The sequence below is a fragment of the Bos indicus x Bos taurus genome, chromosome 15 (genome assembly GCF_003369695.1).
Source record: "Bos indicus x Bos taurus breed Angus x Brahman F1 hybrid chromosome 15, Bos_hybrid_MaternalHap_v2.0, whole genome shotgun sequence".
In the NCBI taxonomy this organism is placed as follows: Eukaryota; Metazoa; Chordata; class Mammalia; order Artiodactyla; family Bovidae; genus Bos; species Bos indicus x Bos taurus.
Window position 1 is genome coordinate 54,015,876 of NC_040090.1, and position 20,933 is coordinate 54,036,808.

General features: G+C 54.1%; 1 protein-coding gene across 1 annotated transcript in view; it reads left to right on the forward strand.

The window, feature by feature from the left end:
* Nucleotides 1–8,449: 8,449 nt before the first annotated feature.
* The window catches only part of NECTIN1 (nectin cell adhesion molecule 1), a 72,272-nt gene continuing 59,788 nt past the window's right edge, over nucleotides 8,450–20,933 (forward strand). The window contains exon 1 of the mRNA XM_027563475.1: nucleotides 8,450–9,010. Within this exon, the coding sequence (XP_027419276.1) occupies nucleotides 8,932–9,010 (79 nt within the window). The 5' untranslated portion in view covers nucleotides 8,450–8,931. The remainder of the gene's footprint in view (nucleotides 9,011–20,933) is intronic.

Here is a 20,933-nt window from a genome sequence, read left to right on the forward strand (position 1 = left end):
TTGCCCAGATCTCTCCTAGTTTTAGCACTGACAGTGTCCTGGGGACCCCCTCAGTCGTACGTAGGCAGAACACGACAGCTGGTCACGCTTCTTGTCTAGGATGTAAACCTAGGGCTCCTGACTCCAAATCACGTGACTGTTCCCTGACTGCCTCCTGAGGGTCCTTAGAATTCAATGGCCTGCCCTTTGGATGTCCCCTCCAAGCCACTTGGCACTGTCCTGGAGCACCTCTTCTCAGAAGCAGGTGCTCAAGGAGTGCAGGGCATTAATATTAACCTAAATCAAATACAATTGAGAGAGAGGCTTATTTCTGGAGGAAAAGCACTTCATGTAACATAGAAAAAATTAAATCTATTATTAAAATAACTTCATAATGATATTAAAGCAAATTTTTAGAATAAAAAAAACTTCACTAAAAAAGTTTTCATTTCTCCATATTGCCTTTGCATTTTTCTCTCGCTCGGTGTGGATTTTTTACAGAACTGAAAAGTGCAATCATCATGTTTGTTCCTTTCTTCACTTCACATTACAGAACTCGTGTTTAGATTTGCTTCCTTCTGAATCTTCCACGTCACTAACACCCATTAGCCTAGATCACAGGGAGTCTGGGCTCAGGGCTGCCTCCTTCCTGAAAAACCCCTTTCTCAGCAGGGCTTGCTAGCTCAGGGCCCCAGCTGGGCTTCTGCAGGTTGCCATGTAAACACCGTCTTTGTGCACGTGTGCTGTTTGCAGGGCAGAAGGACACAGCGTTCATCTGATCCTGAAAAGATCAGCACCCTTGAGAAGAACACTCAGACTCACATCCACTCCCAGGGCGAGTGTCCACCATGCACTTTCTCTGCAGGGCTTGGGCTGACCCAGGAACTCTGCTCCTCCCTCTGTTCCATTTCTTGGCTTCCATATGGCTCTCAAAAAAAAAAAAAAACAGGTTCCTCTCAATGAGTAGTCCCTCCTGATAATTATCCTGACCCCAGATCTAAAGGGGCCTAGAGAATACTATGAACAGAGGAGCCTGGCAGGCTACAGTCCATGGGGTCGCAAAAAGTTGGACATGACTGAGCAACTGAGACTTTCTTTTTTCAGATCTAAAGGCACTGTCGAATGGGAAAAGACTGTGGGTGGGAGGTTGAGTGCCTTCTTCCTTTCCGTAAGTCTTTTTCCCTCTCACGTCTTTCTGTATCAGGAACGCTCCAGGCTGGAGTTCACCCATCCTCTTCCCGTCTCTTGGTCCATGCAGATCCTCACCGAAGCTCTCTTCTCAGCACCACAATTGAGTTTGAAGTATTCCCACCCCAAATCAGGAATGATCCTGCTGTCACATCCAGAATTCCTTAGGATTTTGGATGTGCTGATTCAGAGGAGCACTTGGATTTGCCTTCGGGAGTTCCATCTTTCTAGAGAATTGGGTGGTTCAAGAGGGAACTGGGGCCTTTCAGTCATCACTCAGAGCTCCAGCCCCAGAGCCACGGAGATCTTGGAAACCATGGCCCGAGAGGATAGCAGCCTGTTAGCCATCGAGGTACCACTTTGACTCAGTAGATCATGGAATCCGGGGGCAGCTGCTTTCAGCTGATCTGTCGTCTTCTAGAGCAATGGCGGCCGTGGCAATAGACAGGCTCTGCAGGGATCTCTGTAAGAATAACTATAATTAGATACTGCTAAGCACTGTGGGATACAGAGGCACCATCATAATCACCACAGCTACCAGGGTGATGATAACAGTAATTAAATGCTGTGGTTTTCCCAACCACCGCCCCCCCCCCCCGGGAGCACTGCCTGGGGTGAGGCTGGCCTGTCAGGTTAGGGAAGGGGGCACCCATGCCAGAGGCTCCTGTCTGGAGCTGGCTGGGGCTTGAGCCACACACTTCCTCCATGAGATTCCTCCTCCTCCTCTGTCTCCCCCTGCCCTCAGCCTCAAATGACACCAGATTGGGGACCGCGGTCACAGGACAGGGGGACTCCCATTCAGCTTTTCACTGTAATGTAGGTTCATCTCGTCATCTCAACAGATTTCAGGGGGTTGGGGGATCTTGGGGACTTCTTAATGGGACTCCCCTCACATCAAAGTGAGGTTTATTAGCCAATTACTGAAAGATAGAGAGGGGCCTGGGAGATGGATAGGAGGGCAAGTCTTTACTGTATTGACTTTGGGCCTCTCCCAAGCCCCACAGCTGTTTCTCTGCAAGAGTCCATGGAAGCCAAGGAAGGGCGGTAGGGACAGTTTCCTGGGGAGGGCAACTTCCTCTTTTCTCTGTCTAGTCCTCACCCTCAGCCGTTGAGAAGGTGGTAAAAGTGAGCCCGAGGGCCAGTTCTTTGAGGTGTTGTCATTCCAGGAGTCACTGAGTCTCAGAGTCAGGACAGAAGGTGGAATTCATCCAATCCCTCCCCACCCAGGGCAACAGTCCCATGCAGGGCACCCCTGATAAATGGACCTGGGGCTTCAGTCTGAGAAGGGATGGGGTGTTGGTTCCGTTGTTCCATTGATGGGGTTCCCTAAATAGTCTTCCTTAGACTGAGTTGAAATCTACTTCCCTGACTGCATGTGCCCACTAGCCATGATCCTTCTCAGTGAACGCACGCAGGATAGGCTGCTCCTTTCCCCTTCGGGGTTTTGGAAGCTTGCTAGTCACACCTCCCTTCCACCTCCTTCTCCTTTATGAGATCCGAGGCCACCTTCCAGCCTCTCTCTCTGGTGAACTCCAACTTCTACTTTACTGCCATGACCTTATTATTAACTTCCCTGCTTTCTACTCCCGAAACTTCCATCTTCACTTCTCTCTTCACCTTCCCTCCAGGGTCAGAGAAAGATGAGTCCTCTCCTTTGCAAGACTGACCCTCCTCCACCTTAGTCCCACCAGACATGCCTCTTGCGGGACCTGCCCACGGAAGCACACCTCCTTTTGCTTCTCACACATGTTTTGCCAATCCTCGCCATCCACTAGCTCTTTCCTCCTGCCTCAAGATGCTCAGGAACTTTTGATTTCCCATCACCAAGGAGGAAACGAGCCCCTCGGTCTCTGTAGTTCTAATCCTCTCCAAGCTTCTAATCCATTTCACTGATTCCATTCACCACCAAACTTGTCAAGAGCAGGGTGGACACAGCAGCCTCTGCTTTTTCACCTTCCACCCCCTTCTCCTCCCACTTTGATATGGGTTCTGCTCTACCCCCCACACCATTCTCCCAAAGGTCACCAGTCTTTTTGCCACTGTATCCAATGACCTCCTCTGATTCCCACCTGCTCTCTGCAGCGTCAGACGCTGTTGGCAACCTCCTCTGTTAAATTCTCTCCTCACTTGGCTTCCATGACAACCCTCTCTCCTTGCTTCCCTCCTCCCTCACTGACCAATCCTCATCTGTCTGTCCTACCCACATTATTGCCAGATTCATCTCCTGGAAGCACAGTTCCGACAGCTCTATGCAACACATAATATACAAGGTAATAATATGTCTAGGGTTCAAACTTTTAAAGCAGCAGAATCCATTAACAAGAAGCTTTCTCAGAAGCCTAATATTTAAAGAGCATGATAACAGTATGCTGGGACTTCCCTGGTGGTCCAGTGGTTAAGAATCTGCCTTCCAATGCAGGGGACATGAGTTCAATTCCTGGTCAAGGAACTAAGATCTCACGTGCTGTGTGGCAACTAAGCCTGAGTGTCACAACTAGAGAGAAGCTTGCAAGCTGCAACCAAATAAGCCTGCATGCCACAACTAAGACCCAATAATAAATAAATAAATGTCATGATGTACAGAAAGAAAGAATGAAATGAAACAGTATGCTCTTTAAACATGGTTCCTATTGAAGCAGGGAATGGAGATTCTGGGAAATTCTAGGGCTTTCAAACCACAGTTGGAAAGCCACTGAAAAAGTTAAATTCCTCAGTCTTCAGAGGAGAAAACAGGCTCAGAGAGGAGAAGTGATTGGTAGAAAGTGGCACAGGATGTTAGTCAATCAACACATTTTCACTTAGTGCCTACTGAGTGCCAGGAGCATTCTAGGTGCCAACAATAAAGCTGGGACAAGACCCAGGTAGTCCTGCCCTGGAGGGGCTGACAGCCCAGTGGGGTGTGAACCACGTATCATAAACTACTGAAGTGATCACAAGTATGCAAAGGAAACTGAGGGAGCATTTAGGAAGGGACTCGCCTGGTCTGAAGGGCAGAGTGAACCACGCTGGGGAAGGGGCACATGTAAACTGAGCCCTAAAGGACACATTAGCAGCTGGTCAAAAGAAGCGGAAGAGCCTTGGAGCAGATGGAGCAGCGCAGGTGAAGGCTGAGGAAGCTAGTCTGGTGGCCAGAATCTCAGCAAAGCCCAGCAGCTCTGACTCAACACCCTGGAGCAGCATGACAGTGGGTGAGAGTGCAGCCCCACCAGCCTCCCGGAGACTTGACACTAATCTCAGAGGCTGACTGGCCAAGGAAGTGTTTTCAGGCATTGGGACCTAATAATCTGTATTAGAAGACAATTCGATGCTAAATGCAACATAGTATTGCACATTAGTGGAGGAACAAGACATCTGTAGTTGAGTTAATAGTATTATACCAATGCTTATGCCTTAGTTTTGACAAATGTACCACAGTTATGTAAAATGTTTATATTAGAGGAAGCTGGATGAAGGACATATGAGAGCTCTGTACCATTTTTGCAACTCTTCTGTAAATCCAAAACTATTTTAAAATAAAAAAGCCTTAAAAAAATATATATCCCTCTGGCACCATGGCAGAGAGCAGCAAAACTGGATGTGGGGAGAGAGGTTATAGTAATAATGATGACTAACACTGAAACTGTCCTTCCTGTTCACTAGGCATTGTTCCAAGCACTTAATGTGTTTAACTCATTTAATCCTCCCAACTCCATGAGGTAAGTACTTTATTTCCCTTTATTTTACACATGAGGAAGCTGAGAACAGACAGGTTAAGTCAGTGGCCCAAGGACACACAGCTGCTGAGTGGCAGAGCTGGGAGTTTAAGGATTCAAATCCAGGCAGTCTAGCTCCAGAGTCCCATGTGTTTGACCATTACATTGTACCCCCTCCCCTCAGTGTGCACTGGCTATACTGCCCGAGGACACTGTAAGGATCAGGGAGAAACCATGAGCATGCAGACTAGGGTGATAACAATAGAAATGGAGCCCAGTCACTAGACTTAAGACAGATATTGGAGACACACTCAGCTTCTGCTTTTGAATTGGAATATGCTAGTTGGAGAGGGGCTTCCCACATGGCCCTAGTGGTAAAGAACCTGCCTGCCAATGTAGGAGATGTAAGAGACATGGGTTCGATCCCTGGGTCAGGAAGATCCCCTGGAAGAGGGCATGGCAACCCATTCCAGTGTTCTTGCCTGGAGAATCCCATGGACTGAGGAACCTGGTGGGCTACAGTCCATGGGGTCGCAAAGAGCTGGACACAGAGTAAAGTGACTTAGCACGCACACACACCAACACTCACAGTTGGAGAAAAGGGAAGAAGCAAGAATGACTCCTGGGCTTCCTTCCAGCTAAACAATAAGGAACAGAAACTTGGTCCTGCGTTTCTTCCCACCACTGAGGGAAGCACTCCAGACCTTTCACAGTCTGTGTGTAGGGACAACCTACCTGTCACTTTCTCTTATCATCTTCAAAATACAAAGCAAACTGGACCACCTGCTGCTCCCAAACAGGCCCCGACCTCCCCCACCTCCATGTTCTTGTACAAGCTGTTTCCTCCAGCAAAATTCTCTCCTCCATCTCCCTGGGTCCAAATCTGATCCACCCTTCAGGGCCACCTCCTCCAGGAAGCCTTCCGTGCTCTCCACAATGAGAAGCATTCAGACTCTCCTCTGGATGCTGACATTTTTTTCCTTTGGTTCTCTTTGGCAGCATGCAACCTCCACCCTATAATATAGTTATTTGGGTAGGGACTTGGCTCTTGCTCACTTTGGTATCCTCACTTCACAGTATAGTAGAAGCTCAAAAAGATATCTCTTCAGTGAATCACCTATCTGAGTAAACAAGCTCTATCTTATTTCCCTTCACCCCTTCCTGGCTCCATTTTCTATCTACTGAAACCTACCACACACACACACACACACACATACACACGCACTGCTGTTGGTGCTTTGACTATTTCATATTGGTGCTTTGACTGTTTCAGGGACTGGTTTAATCCACCTCCATCTTCTCCACCCAACCCATCCCTAGGCACCCATTCCAACATCCAGACACACTCTCTCTGGAAGCCCATTTAAGCGCAGGAGAAAAAAAAAAAAAAAGCCTCACCCAAGAATGGAGAGATGGAAGAAAACAAGCAGGAAACTAGTGGGCATTGGTCCATCTGGAATTGCCCCTTTAACGTACGGGGTCCAGCTCCTATAACGTGGTCCTGTCCTGGAGGAGCTGACAGTCCAACGGTGAGTGAATCAAGTATTCAGAGGCAGAGTCTGAAAACATTGCAATGAACTCAATCCAGCCCTGTTCCTCAAAGTACTTAGGGCCAGACTGGACTACAACAAGCCAAGTTGATAAGACATTCCTCAGCTAAAACCCTCCTGGTGCCTACCCAGGGTTCACTGCAGGTCTCTCCTTTCCCCAAGTTTGGTCTCAGGCTACAGCTTAATGCCCCTCTCCTCCAGCACATGGCTCTGTCTGATAGATGACTCACTCAGTCCCTGTGTCCCTTCCACAGAGAAGCCTTCCCTGATCCCCACCCCAGGCTGAACAGGGCACTTTCTCTGAGACCCATTAAATCATGTGTGCACATCTCTGGGACACACCGCACACATTAAAAACTTGTTTATAACATCTGCTTCTGTCTGTATCGCCTCTCTGTCCCCTAACTAGATTGAGTGCTCTTAGGGCAATGACCAAGTCTCTGTATCCCCAAGCCTAATGTGATGTTTGGTACAAGAAAGCCCAATTACATTTGTTCAGTGTAAAAGATGTATTGAGGAGTGTGAATGCTCAGAGGAGCGCTTTAGTCTGCGGACTTCAGCAAGAAACCCAGAGACAGTCCAGGGCCAGATTCCAAACAGCCGGAAAGTGGTGCCCTTATTGCCCATCCTCCTGCCCCTCCTACTCCCAGGAACTAGAATTTACATTTTATCAGGATTGGGCCACTTCCCCTCTGCTTCTGCCTGCTGGGCAAAGGGCAGCAATGGGCAAAGGGAGCATTGTCTGGTCAGGCATCTGGGAAGAAATTTCTTCTCCTTAGTGGGACACTGTCTCCTCCGGGGGTGAGGATGGGGTCCAGAGGGAAGGAGCAGAGGGCAGGCATTGGGCTGCCAAGGACGGGAGGGCTCAGCCGCCTTGGCTGGAAGCCAACCGCACCCGGATGTGGTGGGTGGCCAACGGGATCTGGCAGAGAGTCCCTGCTTCTCGTGTACACTAACTGGATGGGTCCCTTTCTCGGGTACCCTGCAAATCGGTCAAAACAGAGGTCCCCCCCCCCCCAAGTGGGTACAGGTCGATTTCTTGCTCTATTTAGCGAGGGGAGAGGGTCTCAGTGTTTGGAAAAGGAACTGCTGAAGGGAGAGCGGGTTAGAAAAGATCAGAATCCTCAGGGGCCCCATCTCACCCCGCGAATGCGCCCACCACCGACTCCCGGAAGGTCCCCGCATAGCTGCCTCCCCGTAGAGTGTTCACATGATGCAGAGGCGTGAGAGCTCTGGTTACTGAGTTCGACTCCGAGGCCTGCCACTTTTCTGCTTGTGCCCCTAGGGAAATCGCCCTAGCCTTCCCCGGGCCTTTGTTTCCTCATCTGTAAAACGGGGCCAGGGCTGGAGGAGAGGGCCTGGAGAAGCCCTATTCAGCTCGGACACTGCGGGATCCCGGATTCTCCATACTGCACGCCCGCTCCTCCACAGCCTCCCTCCCCACCACAGCCTCCCTCCCCACCACCCCCTTCTCCGCGCACTCCGCCCACCCACCCCGTCTTAACTCCGCCCCCACCGAGCGGCTTCTCCCCCGACGCCGGCCGCTAGGGGTCACTGCCTCCCTTTGTCAGCGACTGAGAAGGGCGGCTAGCCCTCCGGCCCTCTCCCCGGCGGAAAGGCGACCGGGGGGCATCTCCCGAGCCAGTGGGCCTGAGCGCGACCCCCACGGCCCTCGCCGGGGATCCCGCCTCTGCCCTGGGCGGAGGGTGTACGGGGCGGGGCGGGGCGGAGGCCGGGGCCGGGCGCCGGCCGCGCGTGGGCAGCCAGGAGGGGGTTAATGCTAACCCCTCCCCCTCGGGCTGACATCACGGGGAGAGCGGCTGAGAGGCTGGAGCTCGGCGAGTGAGAGAAAGAGAGGGAGAGGAGCGAGCGCGGCTCGACTCGGCGCCCGGGCAGCTCCACATTGTTGCGGATCGCCGGGACGCGGCAGAGCGAGCGGCCGCGGCGCGGCGGGGGACGCGGCGCCCCCCGATCGGTCGCCTGGCGCTTAGCCGCGCCGCCCGATCGCCCCGGCTTGCCGAGTCGCGCGCCCAGCCGCCTGGGCCCCGAGCCCACCGCGCCGCCCGCCCGCCGCCCTCGCTCGTCCCGCCGCCCTCAGAGGACGGCCGGCCATGGACGCCTGCAAGTTGGAGCCGAGCGGGAGGGTGTGAGCGCGCCGGGGGCCGGGAGCCCGCGCCGGGCAGCCGGGCGCGCCGGGGGTGGGTCCCTCTCCCCTGCCCGGCTCTGCGTGGAAGAAGAGGGCGGGGACCGGCACCGGGAGAAGAGCGGAGGAGGAGAAGGGGCATGACTCGTGCAACTTGCGGCGGGCATCTGCCGAGCCTCTGAGCCGGCGGCGGCCCGGGGCCCGGATTGCGGCCGCGCCGATCCCACCCAGCCCTCCCCGCCCCGGCCGACGGCTGAGGCTGACCTGGATCCTCCGAGCGCCCGCCGGCCGGCAGGGATCGCCTTCGTCTTCCGGGCTGCTTTCTGGAGCGCGAGGAGCGCTCTCCTCGCGGCTCCTCTCGCTGGACCCCCGGCCCCCGATGGCTCGGATGGGGCTTGCGGGCGCCGCTGGACGCTGGTGGGGACTCGCTCTCGGCTTGACCGCCTTCTTCCTCCCAGGTAAGCGCGTTCCGCCCCCTGCCTCCCCACCCCCCAAGCCCCCATCCAATGTCTCCCCAGGGCTGGGAGCTGGATGGCGGGCACGTCTGGGTTGTAGGGAGTGAAAGGAGCCAGAAAAGTTGGGTCACGGCTTAGGTAAGGGGGGTGCGGGTGGTTCGGCGGAGAGAGAGGCTGAGGAGCCCAACAGCCTGCCCTGCGGGAAAGCAATCGGATGCACGTTTCTGTGTAGCAAGAAAGCACTTTCTCCGCGCAGTTTTTCACACAAAAAATAATAATATGTAATAGCGTTCTATTTATTTAATAACCAGCTCTCAGCTCGGGAAGCAGTTTGGAAACACTGAATGTTACATAAATGCAAAATAATCACCGTAATCACAGTCTCGGGGTAGGAGACAACAGCCCCAGGGGGAGGGCGTCAGTCTCGGAGCTGGTGGGCTGTGGGCTTGGCGGATGGAAGTGGGGCTTCGGATTTTTTTCCTCCAGCCCTTTCGCCAAGAGATTTCGGGCGCTCCGGCCCCCTCCCGCACCACGTCGCCCCCCTACCCGCGCGGGGAGCAGGCTCCTGCGGCAGAGGCGGCTTCTCGCTCACCTGCGGTTCTTTTCCGGGAGGGTGAGGCCCGGCGGCGCGCTATCGCAATCTCCCCGCCTAGCGCGGAGCTGGGCTTTGCCTTGGAACTCCGGTCCCAGTTTGGGGGGCTCTCCCGCAGGAGGCGCCGCGGGCTTCGTGCCAGCCAGGTGGCTGCGTGACCCACTTTCCCGAGGATGCTCGCGTGTCCTTCCTTGAGATGCTGGCGGCCGAGGGGTTAACCCGACGCCCGACCCCCGGGGTGGCCCCCGGTGGCCCCTCTGACGGATGGGGTAGGGGCGGAGGCTGGGACCGGTCCGGGCGTATTGTGCTGGGGAATGAACTGGAAAATGCGTTTAGGAGGCAAATCCGACCGAGTCCCCGCGGCTGGATTTAACCCTTTGTGTCCCTGGGGAAGCTGCCCAGCTCCCACAGTGGCTGGGGACACCGGCGCGGGTGGGGCGGAGATTGGGGGAGTTCCTCCAGCCTTCGTGGAAGAAACCTGAGACGACCTCCCGCCCTAGCTAGGTGGGGGTGGGGGGGAGGAGTTGGGGAGGGCGGGGTAGGGTGGGGGCTCGGTTGAAGCACGTGGCCCTGGCCTTAGGTGGTAAAAGAAGGTGTGAGAGTGCAGAGACCAGCTCTGCGTGGGGCAAGAATGTTGGGTCTGGACTCCGCTCGCTGCTAGCGGAGGGGATATGGAGGAGATATGTTCGATGCCGCAGACACAAACGGCAGTTTGTTGCCTAGACGTGGGGCTGGGGTGCGCTCCTGGAAGGCGGGAGCCTGGCCTCATTCACTTCTATACCCCGTCTGCCGCCAGCTCCCGGCCAGGGCTCAGCAAATGTCTCGGAATGGCCCATGGCTCCAAAGTGGTTTGTGAAAGGCGCACCAGGGTCCCAGCCCTGCAGCCTGCAGGTGCTGCCCTGCTAGGTCGGTGGGGGTAAATTCCAGGGCACACAGGTGTCACTGCCCATTTCAAAGGTGCATGATTGAGTCCCTCGCAGCAAGGGTGGTTCCGGTGAGAATGAAAGGTCTTCATCTTACACTGGACCTCCTGGGAAACCAACGGGAGATGCTGGAAGCTCGGGTTCTAACATTTGTCTGACCACCGGGGTTCTGGAACCCTTCAATTCCATATTGCCCACACTCAGAACCCAGCAAAAGGCCAACTTTCCTGGGGCCTGACTAGTCCAGCATACTAGGGGTTAATCTAATCCTGGGTCAGACAAAGAGCAGGAAGATTTGGGGAGGGGGAGTGAACTCACCCCCTTCCTTTTGTCACTCTCTCTCCCAGCTTTGTGATGCTGTCCCTGTAGTTAATTCCATCTTTGGAGGGGTGGAGGCCTGCGCTGCTCCATCCCACTTGGGGAGTGGGGGCAGGGAGGTGATCCTCTCACCTGGTTCAAGTGTAGACACCGGCACCCCCAACCAAAACTCCAGATTGAGGGAGTGGGATGCAGATAAGGAATCACAGCTCAGATGGGCACTTCATAAGCATTCCTTGGTTGATCCTAATTGTCATGGCTGGGTAGCATCAGCGGGGCAGCCAGAGTTCCCTGACCAGCCAGCCTCCTCTACCTGGTGCCCACGCCCCTGGTGCCTCTGTGAAAAGACAGGTGGATGTGGTGGTGCCCACATGACACTTGGACAGAGGCTGGGGGAAGTCACCCTCCAAAACCCATCTACCGTCACCCTCAGGCAATCTCCTTCTCCCTGGGGACCTGCCAGCCTGATTCTCTTTTCTGGGTTCCTCTGGGCTGTGGCAAGGAGTATAGAGGGATGAGGAGAGGAGCCTGATGAGATGGGAGAGGGGACCTCCCACCCCGGGGGTGTGTGTGGTGGCTCCCTGACTTCAAAACACTCCGAATCTGGCTCTTAGTGTGTAAACACAGAAGTGTGTTTTCAACAACACAGACTTTACCAGGCAGGGTGGTGAAGCCCCATCAGCCTCTGAGATGAGTCTGGGGTTTCTGCCTGATCACTCAGAGGAGAGAGCCAGTGGGACCCGGGAGCTGCATCCGAGAGGAATAGGGGGAGCCCAGGAGAGGAGGCAGAGAATCTGCCTTAGAAGCAGGTGTGCTGAGCTGGTGTCCCACCTACACCACACCCTCCCTAATTGGCTTCCCCAAACCTTTTGTCTGGGAAGAGAACACACACCCCAGGTGTCGTGCACACCCTTGGAAGACCTGTCAGGCCACAGCAGCACCCTCTTCTCTGCAGCCTATGCAGAACTCGCCGTCATGATGGTTTTCTTTGAAACCCAGGGAGTCAGAACTGTTGAGTTATCTTCCTGTCTCCCCATCACTCACAGACAGTGGTGTGTCCAGGCTTGCTGGGCAGGACATTATGGCAAAACTGATTCCGCTGGCTTGGGGTTTGCAAGCGAGTATAAGCAAGAATCCCAGTGCCCATGTCAGAGAAGTATCTCCGAATCAGATTCAAGGCCAAATAGTCAAGGCTGGAAGGGAGGAGGAGGAGATATTTCAGTGCCTGGGCCCAGCACCTGGGGCTGAGTGGTCTAGAAGGTGTTTCTGAGCCTGACTCTCTGTGTTTATGGGACAGGCAGCCCCTGGTTGCCTGATGCTGGCCGAGACTATGATGTCCATTCCCTTCTCGGCCGTTCAATTTTGCACAATGAATCCATCTCGTTGGCCTGATCCGGGACCCAGTTGTATGCTGCCAGGATGGTCTCGGGCCAGAACCCTAGTGCTGACGACTGAGCAAGTGGGCCAGGCTGGGGAGGGTGGGGGACCGGGGGGCAGCCCCAGTTGCTGTGCCTCTGGTAACTGCCATTGTTTAGCAGCTGACTAATGTTCATTGTTCAGCACAAACAGAAAATACCCAAGGGAGGTGTAAATTTGCCTTCAATTTTCCTGATTGTATCTTTCCTTGTTAACCTGGTAAATCAAATGGCTCCTACCTGCTGTGGGGACAGAAAGGGTATCTATATATATTTACCTGTTTTGCTGATTTTTTTTTTTTTTTTTAACTTTGAATGTCAGCCTGTGGGCCAGGCTAGAAGGAGTAATAGCCAGCTCTGGGACTTAGGCTATAACGTTTCTGATAATTTGCTTACGGCCTCACCATCAGTATAGAGTGGGTGCACACACATGTGTGCAAGACTGTGTGCTTGTGTTGACCATCTACAATTCACTGTGCACATACAGAGCCACGGGGAGTAGGACAAGGAAGTGTGTGCACTGGGATTGTGGGTCACCGTGGGACAGGGGCATAAATATACATCAAATGCATCATCACCTGCAATTGATTTCTTATGGCTTCTGACTGGGATTTTGTGAGAGGCCTGTGTTTATATCAGAGTGTCAGTGAGGGTAACTTTGGAGGAGACCTAGGATTTGCCCTTAGCCAGCTCCTTCTAAGACTGAGCTACCACATCCTTTGGGGGTAAGAAGCCTGGACACCCCTTTCTTTTTCTGCTCTGCCCTTGACCTCAGGCTGGGCCTCTGCATCCTCAGAGGAAGATGCTCACCTGGAGAGATTTTCCTCTGCTTCTCAGGATTCCCGGGCAGCCAGGAGGGGCCGCAGGAAATAGGTTTTCAGCTACTACTTTGGCGTCTCTGCTTTCTGCATGAATACTTGAGGAAAAGGGTCATCTGGGGAAAGGTGATGTACTCTGGGCATTTAAAAAGGAGCTCTGAGTCCTAGGCTCTGAAAAACCCTGTAGAACCATACGTGTGGCCAGTTCAGCAGCATACATGTGCCTGGAGCACCCCAGTTCACAGAGCAGAAAGCAGTAGCCCCCTTGTTGGAAAGGCAAGTGGGAATGAAGGGCAAGCATTGGGGAAGAGGGCAGTCCTGGGAGCCCAGGTCCCGATGCCCAAGTCAGGCTGGCAAGTGTTTCTGCCCTGTGGTGTCCGCCCCTCTCCATAGAGACCACGTCTGTAGAGCCAGCAGCAGATGTGCTGGCTGGGGCTGGAGGTAACTTAAGATCTGAGCAGGGATCACCTTGCACAGGGAAAGCCCTGAGCTGGAGATAACACTCCTTAGCCTAGTTAACCCTTTAAGCTCTGGATTCTCCTGTGCTGTTTGGAACTGGAAAATAGGGAGAGGGGAAAGATGGGTGAAAACACATCAGACCTAGTATCTGAACCCTGACAAGGAACGATTAACTCACTGCCACAGGAGAAACCTAAGGACACAGAGAAAGCCTTCCTGATCACAGACTGTATGTAGGCTGTTCAGGGCAATAGGTAATCCCAAGGGTTATCCTGAGGTGGGGGAGGGGCAGTAGGTATGTATTCTCAGAGGCTCATGAGATCTGTGCCTTTCACAGTCTTTTAGGGGCAGAGCAGCTGTGGTCCCAGGGCCCAGTTCAGAGGGAGCAGCAGATAGCTCAGTCCCTCTCCCCACAACCTGGAGATCACCCCATCTTGACTGCCCAGCAAAGTGAGACAGCAAAGCGAGACCAGCTGGACTGTATTTGAATCCCAGCTCTACCAATTGCTAGCTGGTGGGCCTGGTTAAATTGCTTTGTAGGCCTCAGTTTTCCCATCTGTAAAATGGGTTTCTGCTACTACGCTTTCAAAGGTTTGTGAAAATTAGAGCAACAGTAATGTATGAAAAGTGTTCAGTGCATTGCCCAGCTCGTGGTAAATGTGCAGTAGTGGCAGCTATTCCTGTGTTCTATGCCTTTCCTCTGAGTGGTCCTGGCTCCCTCTGTGTCTGCCAGCTGGGTACTGCCAACTGCACACTCTCTTGAGAAAGAGCCACTCATTTGCCTGCCCACTGCTGACCTCGCTTCCCCACCTGGAAATGATGGCAAGGGCTGCAGCAGCCGTGGGGGACTCAGGTGGCCTGGCTGGGTGCAGGCACCTACCTGAGCCCAGCCTGGTCGTGCACTGCACGAGCAGCAGGTGCTGTGTGGCCTCTGTTCTGCAGCCTGTTGCCAAGGGCTCTCCCCAGCACCCGCCTCACTCCCTGGCTACAACCCAGCTGGGCACTGCGGCCCATCTGGAACACTGGCTGGGGTGGCAGCCTGAGGCTGGCATGGAGAACCCGGGACTCAGCCCCTGCAAACTTCTACGGGCCACAGGCCCCTCTCCCAGCAGTCCATGCACCAGCTCTTCAGGCAAGATGGTTAGCCGGAGAGGTAGAGATCCCTCCCGAGGTCATGCCCTTCTCACTGACAGAAAGTCCTTCAGTTTCTCCTGCTGCAGATTGAATGCTTTCACCAATAATAATAAAGATATTTGTGATACTCTTTTCAGCTCATAATTTCAGCTGATCCACTCAATAACCCCACGTAAAGGGTATCAGTAGTTCTCCCATTTTACAGGTGAGAAAAGTGAGGTGTAGATCTAGTACCTTGCTGCCCATCTCAGATTAGACGCCAGGTTTTCTGACTCCAAATCCAGTAGATGAGGAAAGATGAGATGGACTGGGATGGACAGATGCAGAAGAGGCTGAGCCAGATCATGATAGAATGTGTCCAGGGGGGTGGTCATTTGCTTTGCTGGCAACCACCAGCTTGTACTGTCCCCCACCTGGTGAAGCGAGGTATACATGGAGATAGAGGTTAGAGGGCGGCCCTGCTGGAGCTTCCCACAGTTCACGTTGACACAAAGCACAAGATGCCCAATAACAGAACAGCTAGGGGAATGGGACAAAGGGAGCATATCCTTCCAAATGCTAGAGCATCACTCCCAGGATCTGACCCGAAACGTGGGCATGGCCCCAAGGTGTGAGCACAGAGCTCCAAGACACAGGCAGGCACACTGCCAGTGTGCTGGCAATGCTCAGAAAGCTTTGTGGACTTGACTGGAGCAGTGGAGGACAGGAGGGGCTGAGATTTGGTAGGCAGAGTTGAGTCCCTCTCCTGGGCTACCCCCACCCCTCTCTGGTCCATGCAGATCCCGGTTTCATTCCCAGTTTATGAGGAGTCTCATTACCTAGCCACAGACAATAAAACCCGCCCGGCCACTCTGGCCCGGATCTCATTAGAGGACATTAGTTCCGCTGGCTTGGTGGCCCCACTGGGACACAGCTGCAGGCGTGGCCCAGGCAGCAAAACAGGCCAGTGGCTGTGGGCACAGGAATGTCCCATTGGGAGTTGAGTTTGATCTATGGGCTTGAGTAGGGTCCTCCCTCCCCACCGCCATCCGTGCATTCTTGGAATGCATGTTCCCCAAAGCTGGAAACATGGGGTCCCTCCTGCCCACTTGGACGCTCAGTTCTATCCCCCCTCCACTGCCCCCTCCCTTCAGGAGATAAGGACACAGTTCCTTCCAGAACGGGGCAGGGGAGTCCACCTTCTGAGAAACTCAGCAAAACACTGTCATTCCATGGAAGAGGGCCTTTGGGGACAGGGACAACAAGCCCACTCACAGCCACAGGTCTGGGGACACCCTGGAGAGACACGTCTGAATCGTAGCCCACCTTTCTGTCCGAAAAGTGGGGATAGAGACCTCGGGGCCCCATGTCAGAAGCATTTTTCATCCCCTATAGATGCAGTTTCACCATCTGGCGGCCTTGGGGTGGTGGAGGGTGGGAGGGGGAGCTTCCTGGTCCCACTCCTCTCCCCGAGGTAGATTAACTGGCCCACAATGGCTGTGATGGAGCCCTGGTTGCATCTTGGGGTTCTTCCCACCAAAGACAGGATTATTCCTTTCTTAGCAAATTCTGGTGCCTGTTGACAGCCAGCTTCTCTACCCTCCCCTCCCCTTCTGCTTTATCTCCCTTCCCACCTGCAGACCAGCCCTTCACCAAAACATCGCCAGGGCCCAGTGGATGTAGCCATGAAAAACAAGATGAGGGCAAAGAAAACCTTGCCCCGTCTTAGTGCCTCAGTCTTCTAGAGGAAAGAGAGTGCCAGGCCGGAGTAACTGGTTTTTAGTGCTCCATGCAGGGGTCACGCAGGCCAGCCCACACTTCATTCAGGGCAGGAGCGCCCGCCAAATGAGTCAGCAGAGATGGGAGCGCCGATCTGTTTGGGCAAATGTCGGCAAGTCAGCCCTGTTCTGGAGAAAAGGGGGCTGGAGACTTGTACCAGCCCCTGGTGGATGCTCCCCTGTAAGGCCCTTCAGCTTGTTTGGAATTTGAGCCCCAAGTGGGATTGGTCGGCTGCCCCCATGGGGTCCATTCTCTGGCCCCTGAGCAGCACCCCAGGTATCCCCTCCCTTAGTCCTGGTCTCTCTTGGGGAAATGCTCTCAGCTGCTGGGACAAAGCGAGTAGACAAGGTGCCTCAGAGCCAAGCCGGCCTTGCTGCAGCTTGATGAGGGTCCCACTGCAGGAGAGGCTGGAAGCAGTATCCTCACTCGGGGGACCGCTGCAGCAGCCCCTGGCTCACCTCTGTCCCCGACTCCTGACTCTCCAGCTCCAAACTGCCTGTACTGCCTCTTGGATGAATATACTTAATCCGTGCCTGAAAAGGAGGCTCACAAGCATAGAAGCACCTGATGGCTGCCCCGTCCCTGGCTCAGCTCCAGCCGCCACTCCCAGCCAGCCACACAGCCTGTGCACTTTCTCACCTCAGTGCCTTTGCACGCGCCATCCCCCCACCCCTCCCCTAGTTCCCATATCCAAGAACTGAAGTTGAGAGTATTTCTATCATGAAGCCCCCCGCTGGAGATGACCTCTTTCACTCAGAGAACCACCCCCTTGTTGCAGCACCTCATCCATGCCACCCATGGCAATAGCCACTCTACATCTTGCTATTAGTTATTTGGGCCTGGGGTTTATCTTCATAAGACTGAGAGCTCCAAACGGACAGGGTCCATTGCTGAGAGGGCTTGGACTCCCCAGGGCATTGCACAGGGTGGGCCACTCTGTGGGCTGATTACACGGTAGGCGGATACTTCATTACATCGTCCAATGTTAGGTGGATACATCATTGTTTGGACAGTGATGATGGTAACAACAGCAAACTGTTATCAAGACTTTTTAGACACTCAGACACTATTACGAACATCTTACCGGTAATAACTTATTCAATCTCCATAACAATACTTACTTCTTGTGGAGGATTATTCTCCTCATTTTTAACATACGAACAAATGAGGCCCGAGCGGAGGTTAGGTAACTGGCCTCTGGTCGCAAAGCTATTTAGTGGCAGAGCCAGGATTTGGATCTGGGAAATCAGGCCCAGTGTCCATGATCCTTACTAAGCCTGGGGTAACATAGGACCTTGCTTCCAGAATGCCTATCACCCCTATGTAGCATCGTAGAGCCTACCCACCTGCTCCCTTTGATGATGCAGGAATGACCTGGGGCCTTCCTGGAGCGTTGGGGGCTTATTAATGCTCATCATCAGAAATTTTCAGCGGTTGTTACTACTTTACCTCCTGGATCCCCTGTAAGTACTAGAAGTGCAGTTGTTACACTCCTGGTGCATCCTGCCAGTCACTGTTGTGTCTTGGGAGTGCTAACGTGCCTCTGCTGGAGGGAGATGTCTTGACATTATTGCTCTTTCATCCCCTGAGCCTTTGAGCATCACTGATGCCATCTGAGGGCCTCCCACCATGTTTCCCTGTGAGACCAGAGGAAGGTATAATAGCGCCCCTTGGAGAATCTGCCTGGAATTGCCCCCAGCAGGTGTTTCCAGGCTGGTTCCACATCCTGGGTGGGTCCACGGCTCAGCAAACTGATCCCATGCCAGCGCCTATCCTAAGCTTCTGGAAGGTCCCCCTCTCTATTGCCCTCACCCAGAGATCCCAAAAGATGGCAAGGGAGGGGCCCCTACCTGGGGAGCGGGGCAGGGAGAGGATTTAGGGTGTTCACCTGTGCCAGCTGCTTTGATCTCCTGGGATGAAAGGGCCTGGTGCTTCCTATGCCCCAGGCAGGTTCAGGATGGGGAACCAGGGGACAGAGGCATTGGCCACCACCTCACAGCTGGGGTAGCGAACTTCCCAGGAAGGACGATCATGGGAGCAGAAAAATCAACACCCTTTCCCAGTGTTGTGGCCGAGGACCAAGAGTGGAGTCCAGATGGCCCACCTGTGGACTGTCCTCTCGAGGGTCACCTGGGGCCAGTGCCCTGCCCCACACCCTGACCCTGCAGGTCACCACGTGCTCTCAGGCCTCACAAACTCCCTTGCTTAATTAGGAAGGTAACTCGGCTGCAAAACAGTCATCTGATACATTTCGACGCCAAAGAGAAATTCCTCCCAGACTCTCTGCTGTTCTAGATTATCCATGCTCCGTTAGCTTGAATTACAGAGTGGCCTCTGTGGCCCAGACCCAGGCCAGAGCTGCGGGATCGGTTCCTGGGACTGGAATCTGCCCCCTACCCTCCCTGGGAAGGACTTGGAAGTGATAGGGGGAAGGGGGCCTTAAGACCTGTATGACCTCCATGCAGACCTAAGGATTGACTCATCAGCATGAAGGAGCCAGCTCTGCCCTGCGCCTTCCTTCCCTGGGGCCTGCGATGCCCACGGGTGCTTTTGAGTCAAGCCACTTGGATGCTCCTCTTGTGTCCCCTCTGGGCCAGGCCTCCTTTGAGGGCTTTAAGTCAGTGGCAGAAGCTTCTGCAGTGGCTCCTGAGTGAAAAATTGGAGCAGGGGCAGGGACAGGCTTCTCCTCGGGTGTAAATGAGACCAGAGCAGAGCAGCCACACTGCACTGTAGATTATTTTATGATGATTGCCCACCTCCCCCACCCCCAAACAACCTGATCTCATTGGCCTAGATTGCTGCATCTCTCAGAATGATGGATGGGCCACCTCTCACTTCCCAGGCAGGGTGGTCAGCCCTGCTACCGAGACACCGCCTCCCCAGCCCCTTGCCAGATTTATTCCCTGTGTTTGTGGTGCCCAGAGAGTAATCAGCATCCTGGGCCGGCTGCGCACTCTGATTATCTCTGCTCGGTTGATGGATGAGCCTTTGGGGAACTTAGATGACAGCCCCCGGCCCCTGCTCCCCTGTGCCCACCCCCGCCTGGGCCTCAGCACCCTTCCCAACCCTCGTCACCTCCCAGGAGTCAGATAGTGGGCCTCCAGGTTGGATCTGAAGCGGGGGGCAGGGGGTGGGGGGTGGAGGGGGTGGAGTGGGGGTGGGTGGGTGGTGTTAGTCATGGGAGGAGGGAAGGCAACACCGTTTGGCCCCCACCTCTCAGCACTGCTGTGGGATAACTGGGAAGGGTGTTGGTGGCTCCCCTTCCCTCCTGGGAGCTTGGGACAGGGGACAGACAATGCCACCAGGGAGCTTCTCTGCAGGTCATCCCTCCACACACACATACACCCCAGCTCTGCGTAGAAACACCCTTGCTAGGAAAGAGCTCCATTATCCTCTCCTGTCTCCATCACACCATTACTCCTGCCCCCTCGGCACTTGTGTACACAGTTTGCACGTAATGATAATTTGTGCTGGTTTCTGTGTTTCTTTACAAGTGTTTTTATGTCTTCTGTGTGTGTATGAGAGGTTTATGGCTTGTGTGTGTGCGTGTGCCCGCACATGAGGTCATGTGCTTTGTGTGTGTGTGTGTGTGTGTGTGTGTGTGTGTGTGTGTGTGTGTGTGTCTGCTCCCGATCAGCCTCTGATAGCCATCTTCTCCCCCGTGGAGGTGGGGGGCTCTCATCTAGCTCCCTGTTGGGAGAAGGGCAGAATCTGGATCCTGAGGGTGAGGGGAAGAAGGGGGGAAGGGCAGGCAATCAAAGATGATGACTGCTGAGGCAGCGTTTTGCACTGCCCCCCAGCCGCCACTTGGAGAATGCAGAAGGTCAATCTTAGATAATTGTTTTGTCTATAGGATCACAAACAACTGGTTGGACTATTTTTTTCCCAGCAAATTGACTGAACCCACTGGTTGTTTTGGAGCCAAGTGGTCTCTGCCTTTTGTTGCTCACACGTGGCCAAGTATATATCTGTGTCTTGTCTTCGCTAAACTTGAGTTTTCTCCACTGGAAAATGGGGGTGCGATCCTGGGAGGTTTAGAAGAGCTAAACAATGCCTGTAACGTGATTAGCACAGTGCCTGGTACAGAGCAAGTCTTTACACCACTTGGCTGTTATTAGCTGCTGCCTGCCCAAGGACCCTGGGTCTGGAGGGAGGTCCCTTCCCCAGGGCTGGAAGCCAGGCCCAGGAGCCTCCCAGCAGTTCATGACCCAGCACGCTGGCAGGGGGAGGGGATCCCTTGCAGCGTTGCTATGACCTCTCTAGGGTGATCAATTCAGGAAGGGTCAAGTATTCAGGCCCCTGGGCTCCTGGAAAACCACCCACATGGTCACCTGGGAAGGTATCTGGTGACCCATGCCATCCTGTGCTCCCTTCTTAAAGGGTTGTTGTTGTTTAAGTCGCTAAGTCATGTCTGACTCTTTGTGACCCGGTGGACTGTTGCCCACCAGGCTCCTCTGTCCATGGGATTTCCCAGGCAAGAATACTGAAGCAGGTTGCCATTGCCTTCTC